The sequence below is a fragment of the Onychostoma macrolepis genome, chromosome 03 (assembly GCF_012432095.1).
Source record: "Onychostoma macrolepis isolate SWU-2019 chromosome 03, ASM1243209v1, whole genome shotgun sequence".
Taxonomy (NCBI): Eukaryota; Metazoa; Chordata; class Actinopteri; order Cypriniformes; family Cyprinidae; genus Onychostoma; species Onychostoma macrolepis.
The window spans coordinates 16,006,952-16,028,045 of record NC_081157.1 but is presented as its reverse complement, the minus strand read 5'-3'; the positions used below and the strand labels follow the sequence as shown (position 1 = coordinate 16,028,045).

At 36.4% G+C, this 21,094-nt stretch overlaps 2 protein-coding genes across 4 annotated transcripts in view; one reads left to right on the top strand and one right to left on the bottom strand.

Moving 5' to 3' along the window:
- The window catches only part of cyth3b (cytohesin 3b), a 48,035-nt gene extending 46,555 nt beyond the window's left edge, over positions 1-1,480 (top strand). For both annotated transcript variants that reach the window (XM_058768490.1, XM_058768489.1), the window contains exon 13: positions 505-1,480. In XM_058768490.1, coding sequence (XP_058624473.1) covers positions 505-577 — 73 coding nt within the window. In that variant the 3' untranslated portion in view covers positions 578-1,480. The remainder of the gene's footprint in view (positions 1-504) is intronic.
- A 142-nt stretch (positions 1,481-1,622) lies between these two features.
- cacng5b (calcium channel, voltage-dependent, gamma subunit 5b) lies at positions 1,623-19,817 on the bottom strand. 2 transcript variants are annotated; one of them, XM_058768491.1, is made up of 7 exons: positions 19,683-19,817; positions 18,290-18,336; positions 17,562-17,803; positions 10,633-10,719; positions 8,410-8,550; positions 8,184-8,329; positions 1,623-3,918 (listed from the first exon to the last, which is right to left on the bottom strand). In XM_058768491.1, exons 3-7 carry the CDS (start codon positions 17,755-17,757, stop codon positions 3,661-3,663), a joined length of 828 nt encoding a protein of 275 aa, XP_058624474.1. In that variant the 5' UTR covers positions 17,758-17,803; positions 18,290-18,336; positions 19,683-19,817; the 3' UTR covers positions 1,623-3,660. The 2 variants fall into 2 exon arrangements, with proteins under 2 accessions (XP_058624474.1, XP_058624475.1); XM_058768492.1 differs by lacking the exon at positions 8,410-8,550 and having other exon boundaries at positions 19,683-19,816.
- Positions 19,818-21,094: the final 1,277 nt, after the last annotated feature.

Genomic DNA, 21,094 nt, shown 5'->3' with positions numbered 1-21,094 from the left:
TGCCTATCTGGCTGGAGCACACACGTGATGGCTTAATATGCCGTCTACATAGGCAGCTAATTAGGTTTTGGAACAGAGCTGTATTCTCCTCACAATGAATCACAAAGAAGCACTTCCTGCAGTGGAGGATGAGTTTCACACTATGCGCAGTGCTAACAAGATTTCTAGCCGTGAAAACTGTGGCAACATCAGCAGAGCATTCGCGACTCTTCATAGAGCGCTTTGTAGAGCACAGGAACATTAGATATCAGTCGCTGATCGATTTAAACCAGCCTTTAATCTTAGCAGGTCTGTCCTTGCACTGGACAAGACTCAAAAAAACGAGAGGCGGGGTTAAACAGGGGCGTGGTCTGTCCTCAGAAACCATGGAAACCAAACTAGGTCACTGAACAAACTATTTTCAATGATAGTTGATGTGTACTGTATATATGTGCTACATTTCCATATCAAAGATGCCGAAGTCTCTCTGCCTCTCCTCACATCTGCTTTAATTGGTTCCTTCAGAGCAAGCATCAGCCGGGACCCCTTCTACGATATGCTGGCCACCAGGAAGAGACGAATCGCCAACAAGAAGTGAAGTCTGCATCCAAACCACTTCCCCAAAAGCAACACACACTGCCTTCTGGGATGGCCTTTGTGCGAGTGTGTGTTTGACGGGCCCAGCAGCTGAAGAATTCATGTTTATAGTTCCTTTCTTGTGTTTCTATGCGTATAAAAACACAGCTGTCCTGATCTGTTTGTATTTGCATGGATGTATACCTGGGTGGCTCACTCGAGAGTCCAGAGGAAGTCGTTTGTGATCTCTCACTACAGATGTCAGATAGAAAAGCCATTTATTTCAAGAGACTAGACCTATTTCGACGCCCAACGACCTGCCGATGTGATCGCACAGGGCTCTGAGACAGTAAGCCTTCGTGGCCGTTATCTCTTATGGTGCTAGAAGACTTCCTGCGTGCATGTGACCGCGCTAGAAGCTCAAATCGACATTAACGATCCAATGCTAACACTAGGTGGCGGTCTGGAGTCAGCTGGACTGATTTCATGTTGTTAGAGTAAGAAACAGCAAATATGTAACATACACTGCCGTTCAAACGTTTCGGATGAGTACGATTTTTTATGTTTTTTTTAAAGAAGTTTCTTATGCTGATCAAGGCTGCATTTATTTGATTAAAAATACAGAAAAAAGCTGTAATTTTGTGAAATATTATTGCAATTTAAAATAACAGTTTTCTATTTTAATATACTTTAAAATATCATTTATTCCTGTGAAACAAATCAGAATTTTCAGCATCATTACTGTCATATAATCCTTTAGAAATCATTCTAATATGCTGATTTATAATCAATGTTGGAAACAGTTGTGCTGCTTAATATTTTTTGGGACCTATAATACTTTTTTCAGGATTCTTTGATAAATAAAAAGTTAAAAAGAACAGTGTTTATTCAAAATATAAATTTTGTGTTACAATATACTATTCAAAAGTTTGGGGGGGTCAGTACATGTTTTTTTTTTTTTTTTTTTTTTTAAGAAATTAATACTTTTATTCAGTAAGGATGTTTTAAATGGATAAAAAGTGATAGTAAAGACTTATAAAGAAAAGATTTCTATTTTGAATAAGCGCTGTTTTTTTTTGCCTTTTATTCAAAGAAAAAAGTACAGGTTCCAAAAAAATATTAAGCAGCACAACAGTTTCAGCTCTGATAATAATTCAGCTTATTATAATGATATCTGAAATATCATGTGACTCTGAAGACTGGAGTAATGGCTGATGAAAATTCAGAAATAGATTATATTTTAAAGTATATTAAAATAGGAAACCAATATTAGAAATTGCAATAATATTTCACAATATTAATCTTTTTTTTTTTTTTTTTTTTTTGATCAAATAAATACAGCCTTGATGAGCACAAGACTCTCCATAAAAAAAAAAAAAAAACTTCAAAACTAATCCCTTACTAATCCCAAACGTTTGAATGGCACTGTATATAGATAGATTTAGTTTCCGGGAACCAGTCCATTAACCTTTCCGTTCTGGTCTAAGATGACACTATCTACTGTTACGTATGATGTGTTGATGTAATACGAATGAATTTGCTTGCTTTTGTGTTCTTATGACAAGTATAGTTAAATATCTTTTTATATTTATTTTCTTCGTGAAATGATTTTATTCTACTCATAATTGGTAAACTATAGATCTAAGTTATGTGTAAATACTGTAAACATTTGTCTTCTTCTTTTTTTTGTGTAAGTACAATCTCTGTAGCATATAAATCTACTGGCTTTTTAATGTTAGGGCTCTTTGCTCAGCAGCCTTAAACTAATGTACTTCTGTCAGGGAAAAACACCTTGTAATTCTGGAAAATTAAGTTTTTTTTTTTGTTTTTGTTTTTTAAATCCAGTAGCAATTTATATGTGGTTGTAAAATAACAGCCCTGTCCAAGGGCAGAATACTATCTCCAATGCCCTTTGGGGCTCCAGATTAATTTTTATATGTCTGTATAAGCTATTGGTCGAAATGTACATGAAATATGAATACATAAAACATTCATAAAGTTAAAACTTTCATGGGTGAATTTTTTCCTCACACATCAGCTATTTGATCATACCTTGATCATACCTACTGCTTTTTTGAAATGGCTCTAAATCACAATCTAAGTATTAAATTGAAGCTTCGGTGTATTTAAGTGACATGAACAGTGAAACATTGGTTTTGGGAAGCCGAGAGGAAGTGGAGCTGGAATCAACAGTAGATAAAGGATGGCTACTGAAGAATTAAGAAACATGGATTAAGAAAAACAAGGAAAGTTTTGCAGTATGTTTAGATTATATCCATTTCACTGTAAATGCAATCTTTCTGACACTTGCAAAATATATAGAAAGCATCATCATACATTAGCTATGACAAAAAGACGCAAAACAACATTTCAGATACAAAAAAGAGAGAAAAGCAACATTTGTAATATATGTATACTATACTGTGTTATGCTATGTTTTATCAAACGTGGATGAGCCAAAGAAGTGTTGAATGTTTACAAAGAACTGTATAATATTAATAGCAGAAAAGAAATGAATTTTAAGTACACTGTGGACAACAATATAATATTACAACTCCATCACAAATATTTAATGTGTTTCATTTCAGATGTGCAATAATAATACGTGATATTTGTGGTATATTTGTATTTTTTCTATTATATATACTTTGTATATGTTGATGAGTTAATTTCTTTCTAAAGAAAGCTCTTAGTTACTAATAATTATTTCAGAACAACCTCTATAAGAATACAATTTGATATGAATAGATATTATATTGCATTTAATACATAGTATAATACACATTAATGTTGGGCTATTCTTGAAAGCAGATTGATCTAGTTGAAGGCTAGTGTTCCATAATGGCTACAATTTATGTTTGTATAAGCACCATACATATTTACATTGATCAACACCCAGTTGTACATTAAACTTCAATGATTATACATCTTAGCAGAGTGTGAATCACTTCAGAGAAGAATACTATACTGCCACCTGCTGGAACAAAGTCATTAGCTCACTACAGAACAGGAAAATGACAGTCATACATTCTATCAGTCAGTTCCCTTTCATAAGGCAAAGACACACATATACGTTTCTACCCCAGTTCTGACGGACACTGAATTTCAGCAGGGAGAGGAGGACACCTGGTCGTAGTCAGGGCACTTGAGCAGGGCAGGGTAGCTGGCGTTCATCTGGAGCGAGGTGTCGCTGGAGATGTCTGACGGGCTGCGTCCTCGCGTCCAGGCGTCGGGGTGAAGGAACTGACCCGAGTAATCGGAGCAGTTGCTCAGGCGCGGCCGGTAGAAGCTGGGGTGAGGCTGGTAGATTTCCTCCGCTGTGTAACGCTTCATGAACAGGTAGACGGACATCACACCTGCACTCTGAACAGAGAGAAGAGAACATTTCCTGAAGGAAACACCAGGCAACAACAGAAAAGATTTAGAGAAAAAGCTTTGATTATGACAAATGATGACCGCTGATTTATATGAAAAGGTAAAATTATATTTAGAAACATTGTACACCAAAATATAGATTGATAGAGAGAGACTAATATATATATATATATACGTCTCCAAGATACTTCAAGAAACCAACCTGCAAAGCTACAGTACTGTTAAAAGTTTTAGGCACTTGTGTAAAAATGCAGTAAAATGAGGATGCTGTCAAAAATAATGTCATTAATAGATTTTATTCATCAATTAACTTCTATTAACTAAATTAAATCAACATTTGGTGTGACCATCCTTTGCTTTTAAAGCAGCTTTTGCCCTAGGTGTTGCGCATAGTTTTTCAGGGAGCTTTGCAGGTAGGTTTCTTGAAGCATCTTGGAGACGTTGCCACAGTTCTTCTGGATTTAGTCTGTCTCAGTTTGTTCTGTTTCTTCATATAATCTCAGACAGACTGGATGATGATCAGATCATATCTCTGTGTGGAGCACTGGCTGTTGTCATACAAAAATCTCACTGGATTATTACAATTAATGGCAAAATGAATGTTTGGAAATGTATATATAATGTATATATGAAGAGTTCATTTGCAAAAACAGATAACTCCATTTTTAACAATTCTCAGAAATCATGTTTTTTCATTGTGCATTCAAGTCAAGTCAAGTCACCTTTATTTATATAGCGCTTTTAACAATACAGATTGTGTCAAAGCACTTAACAGTATCAAATTGGATAGAGTGTCCAATTAATTTCAATCAAACTGCAGTTGGGTTATTTTGACTAGGTTAAAAAATAACTAAAAAACACAATAAAAACATGATAACATAAAAAAGCATGATTTTTTAAAATTAAAAACAACGGAGTTATCTGTTTTTGCAAATAAACTCTTCATATATATATACAGTATCTCACAGAAGTGAGTACACCCCTCACATTTTTGTAAATGTGCATTGATACAGTGAACCACAAGATTTTGTTAGATAGGCTCAGAAGTGTTGGTCTATCAGACAATGTAGTCTCATGGTTTAATACTTATTTATAGGGAAGAACTCAATGTGTGCAAGTGGAAGGTATTAAATCAAACTTGGGAGTCCCCCAAGGATCTGTATTGGGGCCATTATTATTTATTATATATATAAATTGTTTAGACGTTAACATTGATAATGCAAGGTTCCACTTTTATGCAGATGACACTCCTACAAAACAACAAGCTTTGGGTGACTTACAATCAGTGTTTGATATTATTCAAGCAAGGTTTTTTACTTTAAAGTTGGTCTTAAATGTTGAGAAAACAAAATTTATGTGGTTATCAAACTCTAGAAATTCTTTGGATAGTCCTGTTGTTCTCCGAACTTTGCAAGGGAAACTGATCGCATTAGTGTCAGAGTATAAGTACCTGGGCATCATAATTGACGATACACTACGTTTTAATACATATATTAATTATTTGCGATTAAAGTTGAAGAAGCGGCTAGGATTTTATTTCAGAAATAAGTCTTGCTTTTCATTTAATGCAAGGAAGAGGCTTGTGTCTGGAACTTTTTTACCGATTCTTGACTATGGGAATGTGGTGTATCAGCATGCCTCTTCTTATCTTCTTGCCTCTTTGGAAGCTGTGTATCATGGTGCTTTAAGATTTATTACAGATTGTAAATTTTCTACACATCATTGTATACTTTATAATAGAGTTGCCTGGTCTTCACTTGCTGTTCGAAGGAAAATGCATTGGTATTTACTGATTTACAAAGCTATTCTGGGTTTTTTGCCATCCTATCTCTGTTGTTTGATTCACCAAAAAGTAGTTGTTAATTATTCATTGCGTTCCCAGTCTTTTTATAATCTTCATGTACCTTCAGCACAAGCTAATTTAGGTAAAATTGCATTTGAATATGCTGCACCGTCAGACTGGAATTCTCTTCAAATGAAACTGCGGTTAAATCAGTTGGTGTCTCCTTTTAATTTAAAACATTTTTGCGTGCAATAGAAAATGATTTAATGATTTGCAAATGCTTCTAATGCTCTAATATTTTATTGTTGTGATATATTGTTCTTTGTCGTACATGTATTTGTATAACTGGGCCGCCTATCTTGGCCAGGACACTCCTGGAAAAGAGATTTTTAATTTCAGTGAGGTTCTCTCCTGGTTAAATAAAGGCAAAAAAATAAATAAAAAATGTATCATATCTTTTCATGTGACAACACTGAAGAAATGACACTTTGCCATTAATGTCTAAACCGCTGGCCACAAAAGTGAGTACACCCCTAAGTGAAAATGTCCAAATTGGGCCCAAAGTGTCAATATTTTGTGTGGCCACCATTATTTTTCAGCACTGCATTAACCCTCTTGGGCATGGAGTTCACCAGAGCTTCACAGGTTGCCCCTGGAGTCCTCTTCCACTCCTCCATGACGACATCACGGAGCTGGTGGATGTTAGAGACATTGCACTCCTCCACCTTCCGTTTGAGGATGCCCCACAGATGCTTAATAGGGTTTAGGTCTGGAGACATGCTTGGCCAGTCCATCACCTTTACCCTCAGCTTCTTTAGCAAGGCAGTGGTCGTCTTGGAGGTGTGTTTGGGGTCGTTATCATGTTGGAATACTGCCCTGCGGCCCAGTCTCAGAAGAGAGGGGATCATGCTCTGCTTCAGTATGTCACAGTACTTGTTGGCATTCATGGTTCCCTCAATGAACTGTGGCTCCCCAGTGCCGGCAGCACTCATGCAGCCCCAGACCATGACACTCCCACCACCATGCTTGACTGTAGGCAAAACACTTGTCTTTGTACTCCTCACCTGGTAGCCGCCACATGCTTGACACCATCTGAACCAAATAAGTTTATCTTGGTCTCATCAGACCACAGGACATGGTTCCCGTAATCCATGTCCTTAGTCTGCTTGTCTTCAGCAAACTGTTTGTGGGCTTTCTTGTGCATCATCTTTAGAAGAGGCTTCCTTCTGGGACGACAGCCATGCAGACCAATTTGATGCAGTGTGCGGCGTATGGTCTGAGCACTGACAGGCTGACCCCCCACCCCTTCAACCTCTGCAGCAATGCTGGCAGCACTCATACGTCTATTTCCCAAACACAACCTCTAGATATGACGCTGAGCATGTGCACTCAACTTCTTTGGTCGACCATGGCGAGGCCTATTCTGAGTGGAACCTGTCCTGTTAAACCGCTGTATGGTCTTGGCCACCGTGCTGCAGCTCAGTTTCAGGGTCTTGGCAATCTTCTTATAGCCTACGTCATCTTTATGTAGAACAACAATTATTTTTTTCAGATCCTCAGAGAGTTCTTTGCCATGAGGTGCCATGTTGAACTTCCAGTGATCAGTATGAGAGAGTGAGAGCGATAACACCAAATTTAACACCTGCTCCCCATTCACAGCTGAGACCTTGTAACACTAACGAGTCACATGACACCGGGGAGAGAAAATGGCTAATTGGGCCCAATTTGGACATTTTCACTTAGGGGTGTACTCACTTTTGTGGCCAGCAGTTTAGACATTAATGGCTGTGTGTTGAGTTATTTTGAGGGGACAGCAAATTTACACTGTTATACAAGCTGTACACTCACTACTTTACATTGTAGCAAAGTGTCATTTCTTCAGTGTTGTCACATGAAAAGATATAATAAAATATTTACAAAAATGTGAGGGGTGTACTCACTTCTGTGAGATACTGTATAAATGTATATATATATATGATAATTATGAAATAGCATCCTGCATTGTAGTCGCATGACCTAATTTAGTTTGTCACATGACCTCATCATATTGCATACTTTAAGCAGCATGTGGCTTTTAATCATTATCTTGGAAATAAAAATAGTTATTTTGCATTTTTTTCCCAGTTTTGTGCTCTCTTTAGTTCAGTCTTTAGTTTAATTAACCCTTGTGAAAAAAGTAAAAATTAAAAAAAAAAAAAAAATTAGGAAGATTAAATTATAGCACATGGTAATCTTTAGCATTTCACAAATGGAGGTAAAATTGTACTGAACTCTTTGACATTCCTTTCATCTTACATTACTTTAAAGTCAGACTTAAATTATGCACAAAACAGTGTTTGAATGGAGTCAGTACATTAAACATTCAGGCTGAATTAACTGCAGAGATGTTCAATCCAAATGCCTTAATAATGGAGAAAAGTGAGAGAAGAATGACAGTAAATGGTAGTGTCTGAATGAAAGAGCTTTTTACCTCAGTGAGCAGGAAGGAAATGGCAGCGAACGCAAACGACCAGCCGTACTTATAGCTGAAATATGCTTCATTACTCTTGGTCCTGTTGAACATCTCGTCATTTATGCTGGAGATGTAGAGCACCAAACCAACCACCAGAGACAGACCTGAGAGACAGACAAACATGAGTCTGACAAATGAGACGTGTCAGACTGTGACAGAGGAGGAAGTGGAAGAGGAAGTGTACCTGACAGGATGAAGAAGATTCCAGAGACAAACGCTAGTATGGTGTGATGGGGCCTGATGTGTCCGATATTGTTGAGCACAAAACCAATGAACATAAAGAACAAACTGACCAGGGGGAATGGTGTGGCTGAACGAATCATCTCTGAAAAGATATAAGAAAGAGCCTTTGATAGTAAGTGTGAAATTGCGAGTATAAATGCCTGTTCACACCAAGAACAATAACTACACTGTAAAACCTAACAAATATTCGAATTAATGTGGTTCAGTCATCTTTACTGTTCAACTTAATAATAAAAATCTAGTAATTTACACACTATGCCTTTGTTACTCAGAAAACCTGAGTTAAGATCAATTGTTTTCTATGAGTACCATTACGTCAAGAAAAATTGTATCATGTGCCTTTAATAATGTCACACAGACATCAACATTTCGAACACAAAACACAACATAATTTTGATAGTAAAACTGATTTACTATTACAAAACATTTTTGATGTCTTTGTTGTGTCAGTTGTGTCTTTTTTTAGGCATGAAGTTTATTTACTTTTTTTAAGGCAATGGATTTCCTCACTTTATTTCAACTTAAGTAAATTAATCACTCTTTTATAGTGACTATAACTATAAAGTTTTCAAAACTGTTCTAGCTCTAAGACAGCAGGAAAGATATTGTTGCAAACACTTTCAGAATGATTTCTTTCAGCCAATGACTGATAAAAACAGTGTCAGTCAATTAAAATCTTCCCTTTTAGTGCACGCTACGATTATGTTTACGCAAAACTGAAGCATATTCTTACAATAAAGAACATTTTCATCTGCTGGTGTGTGTGCATATATAACATTTAATAACTTTAGTTACTGTTATACTTATTAATCTTAAAAGTCATTCGGTCTATATTGGTCGTGCTGTTTGTTTTTGCATGCAGCCAGAAATAGTGGTTTCATTAAATTCGAATGCTTTTGCACAATAGCTTAGCATGCTGTCTTCTGGAATCAGCTGTGAATGTCAGTTGAGTCATGAGAGGAGCGCTATTTCTGTGAAGCATGTGAGTGACTGTTAATGAAGCTGCTGACAGCGATGATGCTGCCTATATAGCAGCTCAGTGAAGGATCTCTCAGCGCTGTCTTACTGTCCATCAGCTCAGACCCTCAGCAGGGTAATTACCTGCACATTGGCAGGACGGCGCACCGAAATAAACTCACCTTTCAGAACTGACAGCTAATAACCACCCATCCTGCATTAGCTATACAGCTTGGATTGTATAAGCAGTTTATGCAACTGGATTTGAATATATTATATGGATTTTAAATTATGGGGGTTGTTCTGTTCTGACAGCGGTGGAAAAGCAATGCTAACTGCAAATTAACCATAATAACTGTGCAGAGTGGTTAGGATATTTAGAATGACTTCATGGACTGGTTGTATGACATCCTCAAAAATCATGAGCACTAAACACAAAATAAGATATTTTGTAACCAAACAGTTTCTGGTCTCCATTGACTTGCATTGTATTTTCTTCCATACTATGGAAGTCAATGGGTACCAGCAACTTTTTGGTTACCCACATTGTTCAAAATATCGTAGATATAAATATCGTTTAGAAATTCATACAGGTTTGGAACAACTTGAGGGGGAGTAAATGATGACAGAATTTTCATTTTTGGGTGAACTATTGCCTTAAGTCCAAATAGTTTACCTTGTTGGACAACACCTTTACCACAGGCTGCTTTACTGCACTATTTACACTATTTTTTTACAATACTTGTTTTTTTGGCTGTTCACACTTGGTGTAAACAGCATCTATTGCTATTAAAAACATGATTTGTGGCAATTGCAGGGTTTTGTGCAATGAATTACTTGGCCTTTTTACACCTGCTAACTTCATGTGTTTTTACTGTATTATATTCAACATCAAAAATCGCAATAGGAAAGAGAGCGGCATCAGCACTGGTAAAATAATTCAGTCTCACTAGCTTTTAATGAAGATGAATGTGTGTTGAGCATCTGTGACTTACTTTCGGTTTAAAAAATGCACTTAAGTGACCGGATGTAAACAGGCCCATTGACTCTCAAAAGAAAGAAATCACTGAATTTAGTCATTTAGAAACTAAATTCCAGTCAACTCTGTGTCCTGAAGTAAAACCAGTTGAGAATCACTGTTATAGTGCTTGAGTGTTCAATGATTTGACTAATGTGTTTGTCATGAAGGCACATTATAATCACTTACTCAGGACACTGACAGTAGACTCACTGGTCAGCTGAACGCTCATGGGCATCACATACTCGATGGTGAAGCAACGCCCTCTCTCCTCACCTGAAACAGAGAGATCACAGAGACGTTATTATTACTCTGAGGTTGTGCTTTCATAGTTTAGGACACATAACAATGTTGCGTTTGTGTTTCATTTCATAGTACAGAACAGGGCTTTTCAAACAGTGGTTATCAATAAAAAACAATCGCAATTAATATCACGAGTTTTTCTAATTTAAAGTTATATTCTATTGACAGATAATTTCTAATGACATTTTTAAAATTGTGTATGGCAGGGACTCAGTTCTATCCATCATTTGTTATTTGGAGGGAGGCAGTTGATTGTAAGCTTGCAGTTCGCACTCGAATATAAGGGGCAATTGGAGAAATTACTGGATAAATATCTGGCATATGTCACCAGAGAGGCTGTCCTTTCACTGAAAGATCGAGTTATACTAATAAGACCTAATTTGATTAAGAATTATAGAAAAAAAAAAATAAATAAATAAATATATATATATATATATATATATATATATATATACATACACATACAGTATGCTGATTATTATACTGATTATTTATCACAACAAATCTCTTTCTCTATCTGTCCGTCGGTCGCTCATATCTGCCATGTTTGTAGTTTTTAACACTTTTATGCGTGTTTGTAGTTCTAATCGAATCCTCGTCCACCGCACAATGTGTTGTGGGCAATATTAGCCGTTAGAGTGTGCATCGATCTGCACTTCGAATTCTAACTGGAAGTAGCAGACCATCCGGGAATCTTTGGCATACTTTTTTAAACATACTATGATTTGGGACATACTAATTCTATTTTCGAATACTATTTAAGACGGATAGTATGCGAATTGGGATGCAGGACATGATTTGTCCTGTGAGAGCAGCATTGTTTGTCGGGGATAGCAACAGTAACTAAGGAGGGCGGACGGTCAGTTGTCTCAGTGTTCTTTTTTTGTCCAACATACAAGTTAATGATGACATAATTTTCATTTTTTGGTGAACGATCACTTTAAGGACTGTCATCTGTGAGTCATCGGAGTCATTGACACCCGTCCTCATGTGGTGCGACCTACAGGATCACGATATCTCAGTCAGTCTCATATCACATTTACACATCCAACACTGTAACACTCTAACCCTCTCACATCAAAGCACAGAAATAATGTGAGACTTCTGGACTTCTGAAAGTTTCGGTTGTTTTAAAGCAGAAGGCCGATGGTGATCCCAGCAGCCCGTCCCTGTAGAGCTCAATCGACTGCTCACATCTGTTCACAGTCACGCTCAATTTAACCGACTGTAAACAGCGTGGGTTTGGACCAAACTCAGTCCAATCGTGCGCCCACATCTTCACACACACAGAGCGCATTCTTTCACTGAGACTAATATGTGTGTTTGTGCCACAGCAGGTCGTTGTTTGCCAATTCAGAGGAGCTCAACATGTCATCTAAACGATAACGAAACATCCTGCCTCGTGTGGATAGACCTCCTCAATACAGCAGAAGACATTCCATCATTAAACACCTCCAGAAAATTGCCATGGAGATGTCAAGGGAGGGCACAAGCATAGAGCTGAAACATTTGTAATAAGCCCGGAATGCCTGACCAGCCAAAAATAATGGCGTAAACCAATAAACCCCTTTGAATGTGTGAAGTGTATGGGAATGAACTGAAATGACCGGCAATTTGCAGAAGAACAATTTACAATGCTCACAGTAAGAACTTACTGTACAAAATAAGAAGTAAAACTTTTTTTAATTGAAAATGTTTTTTCCAACTCAGGAGGATAAAATGATCTTTTCATCATGCTGTAGCAAAATCACTGGTTGTTTGTTAACATATGCACTATAATATCTCGTTTTGTATTATTGTGATGTAGCTTAATTTCTGGGAGTTTTATTCACACAGTGATCTCAATTCACACCATCAGGGAGGAAACATTCACAGCGGATGGTGTCGTGACGAGGCGTGTGAACACCAGGGAACCTCAACCAAAAAAACAAACATCTGCAGTGAATGGAAATATCTAGACTCTCAAGGAAAAAAGTAAATTATAAAATAATTAATTAATTAATTAATTAATTTAAAGAAATAAACAAACCTGTTCTGTACACCAGGCTTATACAAGTAAATCATATTTTAAAAAATAGAAAGTACATTATTTAATTTGACCCCCCGATTTGGTATTTTTAATACTAATATGTTTCTTCTAATCTTTTACAGTTTTTCTTGATTGCGATCGACTTCATTTTTGGCTCAATTTTCCAAAACATTCATAGAGTTCTCGAAACAAAGACACGTTTCTCAAAACTTTTAACACATTTCACCTGTTTTCACACACGTTCCAATTTGCTCAGTGTTCTCTGTAAAACTCTACATAAGAACGCCATCATTTTGCACAGGTTTAACCATGTTCTCATTCAGAAAACACAAACACACAATATAATTAACTCAAGCATCACAAAATGAACTCAAACAGCACACATTTATCCATGTGTGAACATTCAGTAGCAAAACTGATGAATCTCAGGATGATATGAACAAGAGCACAGCTGATTATGTGTTTTGGAAAATTATTCCTGGTAGAGGGAGACAAAGGAGGAATTGGAGGAATAAATAGAAATGAAGGGGATGTGGTCAAAGGTCATTGGTTCCTGATGAAATACAAAGCACTATAGTTGAGCATGTTCTTCTGCATGGACTAATGATGAAGATGGCCTACAGGCTCATCTACAAAGCTTCAATACTACTGACACATACAATATAATTACAGTACATAGCAGCAGTACTTCAGATGAGACAACTTTCATTATTCACAGTAAATACTGTAGCACATGTTGTATACCCTCAAACTCATTACTGTTGAATTGATTTGTAGCCTGTAACATGTACTGTATTTGTGCAGAACTGAGAGACGACTGTCTAGGGGAGGCAGAGAAGTCTTTTGTCAGAAGACTAAGAAACTGCTATAACAAATAAGGATACTACCAATACTGTAATGCAACTTGGCAGAGGATGCTGAATGAATGAATGAATTTATTTATTTATACATTCATTATTTATTTTTATGCCATGGTCTGTCTGAATACTCGATTCTGATTGGCTGGCAGGTGTTGATTAAATTCGTTTACAGTTGTTCTCGATTGCTAACACACTATAACTGATTCATTTAGCCCAGTTTTCCAAACCATTCATACAGTTCTCAAAACAAAGACACGTTTCTCAAAACTTTTAACAAAATTCACCTGTTTTCACACACGTTCCAATTTGCTCAGTGTTTTCTGCAAAACTCTACACAAAAACACCATCATTTTGCACAGGTTTAACCATGTTCTCATTCAGAAAACACAAACACACAATATAATTAAACATAAAAACATAAAAAACTGAGAGATTATGCAGAACTGAGAGAAGACTGTCTAGGGGAGGCAGAGAAGTCTTTTCTCAGAAGACTAAGAAACTGCTATAACAAATAAGGATACTGCCAATACTGTAATGCAGTTTGGCAGAGGATGCTGAATGAATTTATTTATTTATTCTTTTATCCATTATTTATTTATTTCTGTAAAACAACTGACAGTATATTCCAATATGTATTTACGGTATATTCTGCTGTTTGGTCTTTGAATTTTTCTCTTGCAGTGCTTTTCATCTACTGTAAGATCTCTTTACATTTGTGTAATGAAAGTAAACTTTTCTTAAAGTTTATTGCAGAATTTTACTGTATCTGCACCGCTCTATTTATGTTTTATACTGTAACAGACATTGACTATCAAAAGGATTCCTATTTCCCAAAAGGAGGTTTTGGTAACAGTGTTTTGAATTGATCTCACTATTGTTCTCTAGGCAGTTAAGTAGTGTGTGTATTTAGCAGGTTATCTGAGGCCAAAGTTTGAGTCTTACAAAAGAGAACATAATGACTAAAGTATTTGACTTTGACCTGGAAGTTTGAAGCTTGCACAAGTTGGTGTGTAGTTTTGAGATTGTGTTTATAGTTGTGAGAAAATGGTGAAAATTGTGTGTTAGCAATCGAGAAAAACTGTAAAATAAATAAATTAATTAAATTAAAGTACCTGTACCTGTGGAAAGTGCAGGACATTTTTGTTCAGCTTCTAAAATCAGTACACTATGGAAGCCCGTTTCCGCCACTGAATAAAAAATAAAACAAGGTAATTGCGACTTTTTATCTCAGAATTCTGACTTTTTTTCTCGCAATTCTGAGATATAAACTCGCAATTCTGAGATATAAAGTCGCAATTCTGAGATATAAAGTCGCAATTCTGAAATATAAAGTCGCAATTCTGAGATATAAAGTCGCAATTCCGAGATATAAAGTCGCAATTCTGAGATATAAACTCGCAATTCTGAGATATAAACTCGCAATTCTGAGATATAAACTCGCAATTCTGACTTTTTTTCTCAGAATTCTGAGATATAAAGTCGCAATTCTGAGATATAAAGTCGCAATTCTGAGATATAAAGTCGCAATTCCGAGATATAAAGTCGCAATTCTGAGATATAAACTCGCAATTCTGAGATATAAACTCGCAATTCTGAGATATAAACTCGCAATTCTGAGATATAAACTCGCAATTGTGACTTTTTATCTCACAATTCTGACTTTTTTTCTCGCAATTGCGAGTTTATATCTCAGAACTCTGACTTTCTCGCACAATAGGAAACCACTCTCCGTGTAAGGCTTTGCAGTGCTTTGTTCAATTTGCACTATCAAAATGAACTAGATGAATGCTGCGTCTGAATATGATTTTTGAACAAACATACAAATGACTAATTATTCTCCATTTCTGTGTTTTGAGCTTGCGGTTGGACAGTACCATTACCGCCGGGCAGGGTGCGGGAGGGGGGGACGGCGCGCACAGCTTTCAGGCACAATATTCTTCATTTCTTTATATTTCTGAGTTTGAGGCAGCTTCTATCGCCTTATTTTAACAACAGCTGTCAAGCCAAAAACGTATTATTGTAACATGAGAGTGAATATATGAATGCACGCCGGTGGATTTCCTTCACTCTCGCATAAAACGCGCTTTCATCTCTATGTTCTTGCTCTAGAATGATCTTATCTCCTATATTTAATGTTGTAAGATATCGACCAAGCAAGGCATCTCCGATGAAAATTGTAAATAAATTAAGGATTCATTATTTATTAGTTAGTATTAGTTATTATTTTAAGTATTTTTTTTTCCAGTTTTTCAATAATGGTACTGTCTAACCGCGAGCGCAAAACACAGTAATGGAGAATAATTAGTCATTTGTATGTTTGTTCAAAAATCATATTCAGACGCAGCATTCATCTAGTTCATTTTGATAGTGCAAATTGAACAAAGCACTGCAAAGCCTTACACGGAGAGTGGTTTCCTATTGTGCGAGAAAGTCAGAGTTGTGAGATATAAACTCGCAATTGCGAGAAAAAAAGTCAGAATTATGAGAAAAAAAGTCAGAATTGCGAGTTTATATCTCAGAATTGCGAGTTTATATCTCAGAATTGTGTGTTTATATCTCAGAATTGCGAGTTTATATCTCAGAATTGCGAGAAAAAAAGTCAGAATTGCGAGTTTATATCTCAGAATTGCGAGTTTATATCTCAGAATTCTGAGAAAAAAAGTCAGAATTGCGAGTTTATATCTCAGAATTGCGAGAAAAAAAGTCAGAATTGCGAGTTTATATCTCAGAATTGCGAGTTTACATCTCAGAATTCTGAGAAAAAAAGTCAGAATTGCGAGTTTATATCTCGGAATTGCGAGTTTATATCTCAGAATTGCGACTTTATATCTCGCAATTGCGAGAAAAAAAGTCAGAATTGCGAGTTCATATCTCGCAATTGCGAGAAAAAAAGTCAGAATTGTGAGATAAAAAGTCGCAATTACCTTGTTTTATTTTTTTATTCAGTGGCGGAAACGGGCTTCCATAGTACACTGAATATTCTTTGTGGCAGTAAGTGAGATGTATGGACACACGCAATACAGATTTTTTTCTCACAATTCTGACTTATTTCTTGTGATTCTGATGTCTTTTCTCAGATTTGTGAGATATAAACTCACAATAGAGTTATAAAGTCCAATTCTGAGGAAAAAAATGCTATTTTCTTACAATTGCGAGTTTATATCTTCCAATTATAACTTTATAACACGCAAATGTGACTTTAAATCACACAATTCTGACTTTATAAAGTTTACTGTATATCTCACTTTTCTGAGAAAAAAACTTAGAACTGTGAGTTTATATGACAGAATGCAGGTAAAAATTTCAGAATTGTGAGTTCATATCAGAATTCTGGGGTAAAAAGTTTATATTACAGAATTCAAGAAAAAAGTCAGAATTGTGAATTTAAAATCACAGAATTCTGTGGAAAAAGTCAGAATTTTGAGTTTATATCACAGAATTTTGGGGGAAAAAGTCAGGATTGTGAATTTATATTACAGAATTCAGGGAAAAAAATTATATTACAGAATTCAAGAAAAGAGTAAGAATTGTGAGTTTATATCACAATTCAGGGAAAAAGTCAGAAATGTGATTTTTCAGTATATCAGACTTATGGGGAAAAAATTCAGAATTGTGAGTTTATATCACAGAATTCTGGGGGGAAACGGCAGAATTGCAAGTTTATATCAGAATTTAGGGGGAAAAGTCAGAATTGTGAGATTATATGACAGAATTCAGGGGAAAAAGTCAGAAATGTGACTTTTTTCAGTAGCAGAATAAGCTTCCAGTTGTGTATTACTTAAAAAAAAATAAATAAATAAACTTTTCAAGCTGTAATGTTATGCATATATGCAGTAGTCCAGGCAAGTCACAGACTCTGCTAAATGAATAACTGTAAATGTAACTTGAGGTAAAGTCCTCCAGAGGAGAATCAGCCATGTACTTACCTGCCAGAAAACAGACTCTCCAGAGGCCGGAGTGGATGGACATGCGTATGTCAGCGCTCTGGTTCAGAGGCAGGATGACGCCCTCCTCCAGGTAGAGCCAGTAGTCAGTGCTGACAGCGATACCCAGCAGCCCCAGACTGCATACCGCAAACACACTGCTGAGCAGGGTCAGAGCCTTCCTCCCGCACGCGCTCATGCCACTCAGCCTTCAGCAGGGGGCGCTCACCACACACACAGATAATCTGAGGGAAACGCAGATGCAGCGCTGTCAATTTACAAAGAGCTGCTTACTGACTGTAAATCAGGCAGGTGTCAACTTCCATCTCCAGCAAATCTGACACATAATGAATCATGACGCGCCTTGAAAGTGAGATGAGAATCAACATCCTTATGGAAACAAGTGTTTGCGGAAGCACACAGATGCAGCTGGAATGCCAACGACACAGCTCACAATGTGAGATTGACAAGCAGCAAATTCAGTGAAAATCCAGACGAGGAGAGAGAAAATCGTTCAGTTATTTCTGGACAAAAATACACATGCACACTCATGCGTTTTCACATCTGTACATGTGTCATCTGAGCACAGCTGGAGCCGCTGAACATGTGATATGTGTGAGATATGCACAATGCAATATGAAACCGAATCACGCTGCTTGCTGTGTGGCATTGCAAAACTGATATTAAGGTGATATGTCATATATGAATTTTCCATATAAAGTGCAGTATACCTGTAACTCAGAATGTGAGAGCGTCCATTGCTGCTGTGACGATGCACCTGTTTAAAGAGGGACACATTCATGAGCTTCTTTACATTTAATGACAAGTGTAGAACATTTACTGTGCAGACATTATGTTCAACCAGTTTAGCCAAAAACAGCTCTACAACAATGCAGAATAATAAAAACTAATCCATACAAATCCACATTTGGGTTTACTGTTTTATGACACATGTAAAACTCTTCCCTTAAAAGTTTATAAAGAATAACGACAGTGTCCCTCACTTTTTGAGCTGAATAACAACGCTTGTTTTCTGTGGAGCTGCTTTATAGTTGAACTGAACGTGTTTCACAGTTGAACTTTGCAATATCGACACTGTTACTAAAATAAACTTAACCAATACTGAATTAAATCTAGCTGAATAATGTTTTCTGTAGAGCTGCTTTATGGCTGAAATTAAATTAGACTCGTAACTGATTTTGCAACATTAGAACTGTTATTTTCCCGTCCTACTTTGAAGTAGTCTGTATTGTATAGAAATAAATATGACTTGACTTGGACAATGGTTTGTCTCAAAACTTAGAAATGTTTGGCTTCATTTTTTATATATGTGTGTTTGTTTATTACCAATAGCAATGCAGACTATTTAGGTTTTTTTAAAAAGGAGCCAATTTACCATTATTGTTAATAAATTATTGTGCTCTATTATTACTATGCAATACAATTAGTAGTATACAGTATAAGAGAACTTCACAGATATCAGATATATCTTTCTGTAATTTTTGTTAATTTTTATAGTGATGGAGAACAGCAACTATTACTATTTATTGCAAATGACAATAACTGTAGTAACCATGATAATTTAGCTGAAACTATGGTAACCATTGTGCATTTTCGCAAGGGCGCACAGCACTTTGGGGCATGAAGTGCGTACAGCAGGAGAATTCCAAATGAGCAGCATCACACTGTTAGTCAGCTCACTGGGTTTTGAGACACAGCTTTTAGCTTTAAAATCTATTTAAATTTTCTCCGCTTTTACTGGTTTCATCACTGTAAACAAAACGTGTCTCTCTGCACATGTTGCAGCAAAATGACTGAGTTCTGGACGTTATGTTCCACGCACAGCTGCGTTCTCGTTATTATAAACATATGCAACCAATTAAGCAATTTAAAACACATTTTAATACTTTTAACACATGTACACTATATCAACCATATAACCATATTTAAAGCACAAATTTTAAACACGTTTTAGTATATTATATGCAAAGTGTAAATCCCACTAAGTAGCCTATATAAAATCATGCATTTAAGACGCATGCATCTGTGTTGACATGCAAAAAAAAAAAAAAAATGACATCAACTGTATATTCCTTCATCTGCATTGAAAATATGGTAAATTACCTGAAGGATGTTGCTGATGAGAGTAAATCTGAGTGTAATCCAGCTCTGGAGTGAAGCAGCTCCTCTCAGCGCAGTCTGACCACGAAAATGAACACGAGCGAGCCAGAGAGCGCGCGTGTGTGTGTGTGTGTGTGTGTTATGTGAGAGGACGTGAGTCGCTGGTGCAGGTTAACGAGTCTGTTCGTTCAGACTATTTGTTCGAAAAAGAAATGATTCACCGTTCGGTGATCGTCGTCGAGTCATCACTAAAAAGTACAAAAACACTCTGAAAATGTTCAACTGAGGAACTTTGTTAACGTTTGAATAATCTCCGGTTCGAGTCCTGGTCTGGACTGGCCACCTGACCAGGATGTTTCTCTGAATGGGATAAATGGTAGTCTATCCTTTTACTGTATCAAAAATATACTGCGCCATTAATGTAGTCAGTTTCAGGACAAATGACTCTTATGAGCTGGGTCTTTTTGGAGAATAAAAATATACAGGGAGGGCATGTAGTGTAGTGCTATTCACAAACAAAGACTCACAAAGAGTTGCCTGATTGAACCATTCTGATTGAAAAGTTAGTAGGCCTACTACTATCAGTTTTGCCAGTTTTCAAAAATAAAGCGAGTTTCATTGTAAAAATGCTGAAACTTATCACTGACTGGCTATCCACATGACAGGCCTTCAGTCTTAAAAAAAAAAAAAAAAACCCACATAGAGCAATATGCTGAAAATAGGCTATTTATTAACTTAATTGGCATAAATGAAAGTCACTTACTTGAAAAAGACCCACTCTTCAGTTTTATTTATTTTTGACATTTTAGTATTTATTACAATAGGATGACAGGAAGCAAAATGGGAGAGAGACAGGGGGACGGGATTGAGAAATGTTGATGAGCTGGGACTCGAACTCAGCCCTGCTAAAAAAAAAACAATAGAAGCCCAATAGAAACCATCACAGAAATTCCAATGGTTTCCATTAAAATACCATTATAAACCATTAGCTTTTTCCAGTAAAACATTACAAAATTCATTTTTTGTAGTGTGTTTTGGGCATTTTTTGAATAGGATTTAACATCCCACCAATAGAATCCATCACATACCAGTAGACATCATTATAGTTTCCATTAAAACCAATACAATTCCCATTATATCCATTAAAACCATTACATTTTCTATTGTGTTTTGGGCAGGGTTCTATTGGTTTTTTCAGCAGGGAGTTGAGGCACTGAACATTTTCAGAAATGGAGCCATGGCAAAAACGCCTTGTGGTGGCCATGGTAACCATTTTACTTTCTGCCACAACCAAATTATGTGTTTTATGTCATATCTCCTGAACCAAACATGATAACACAGAAAAGGTGATGTCTATTCCTATGTTTTAATGGTCAAGGATTACAATGATACTTTAATATAATCACTACAGCGGT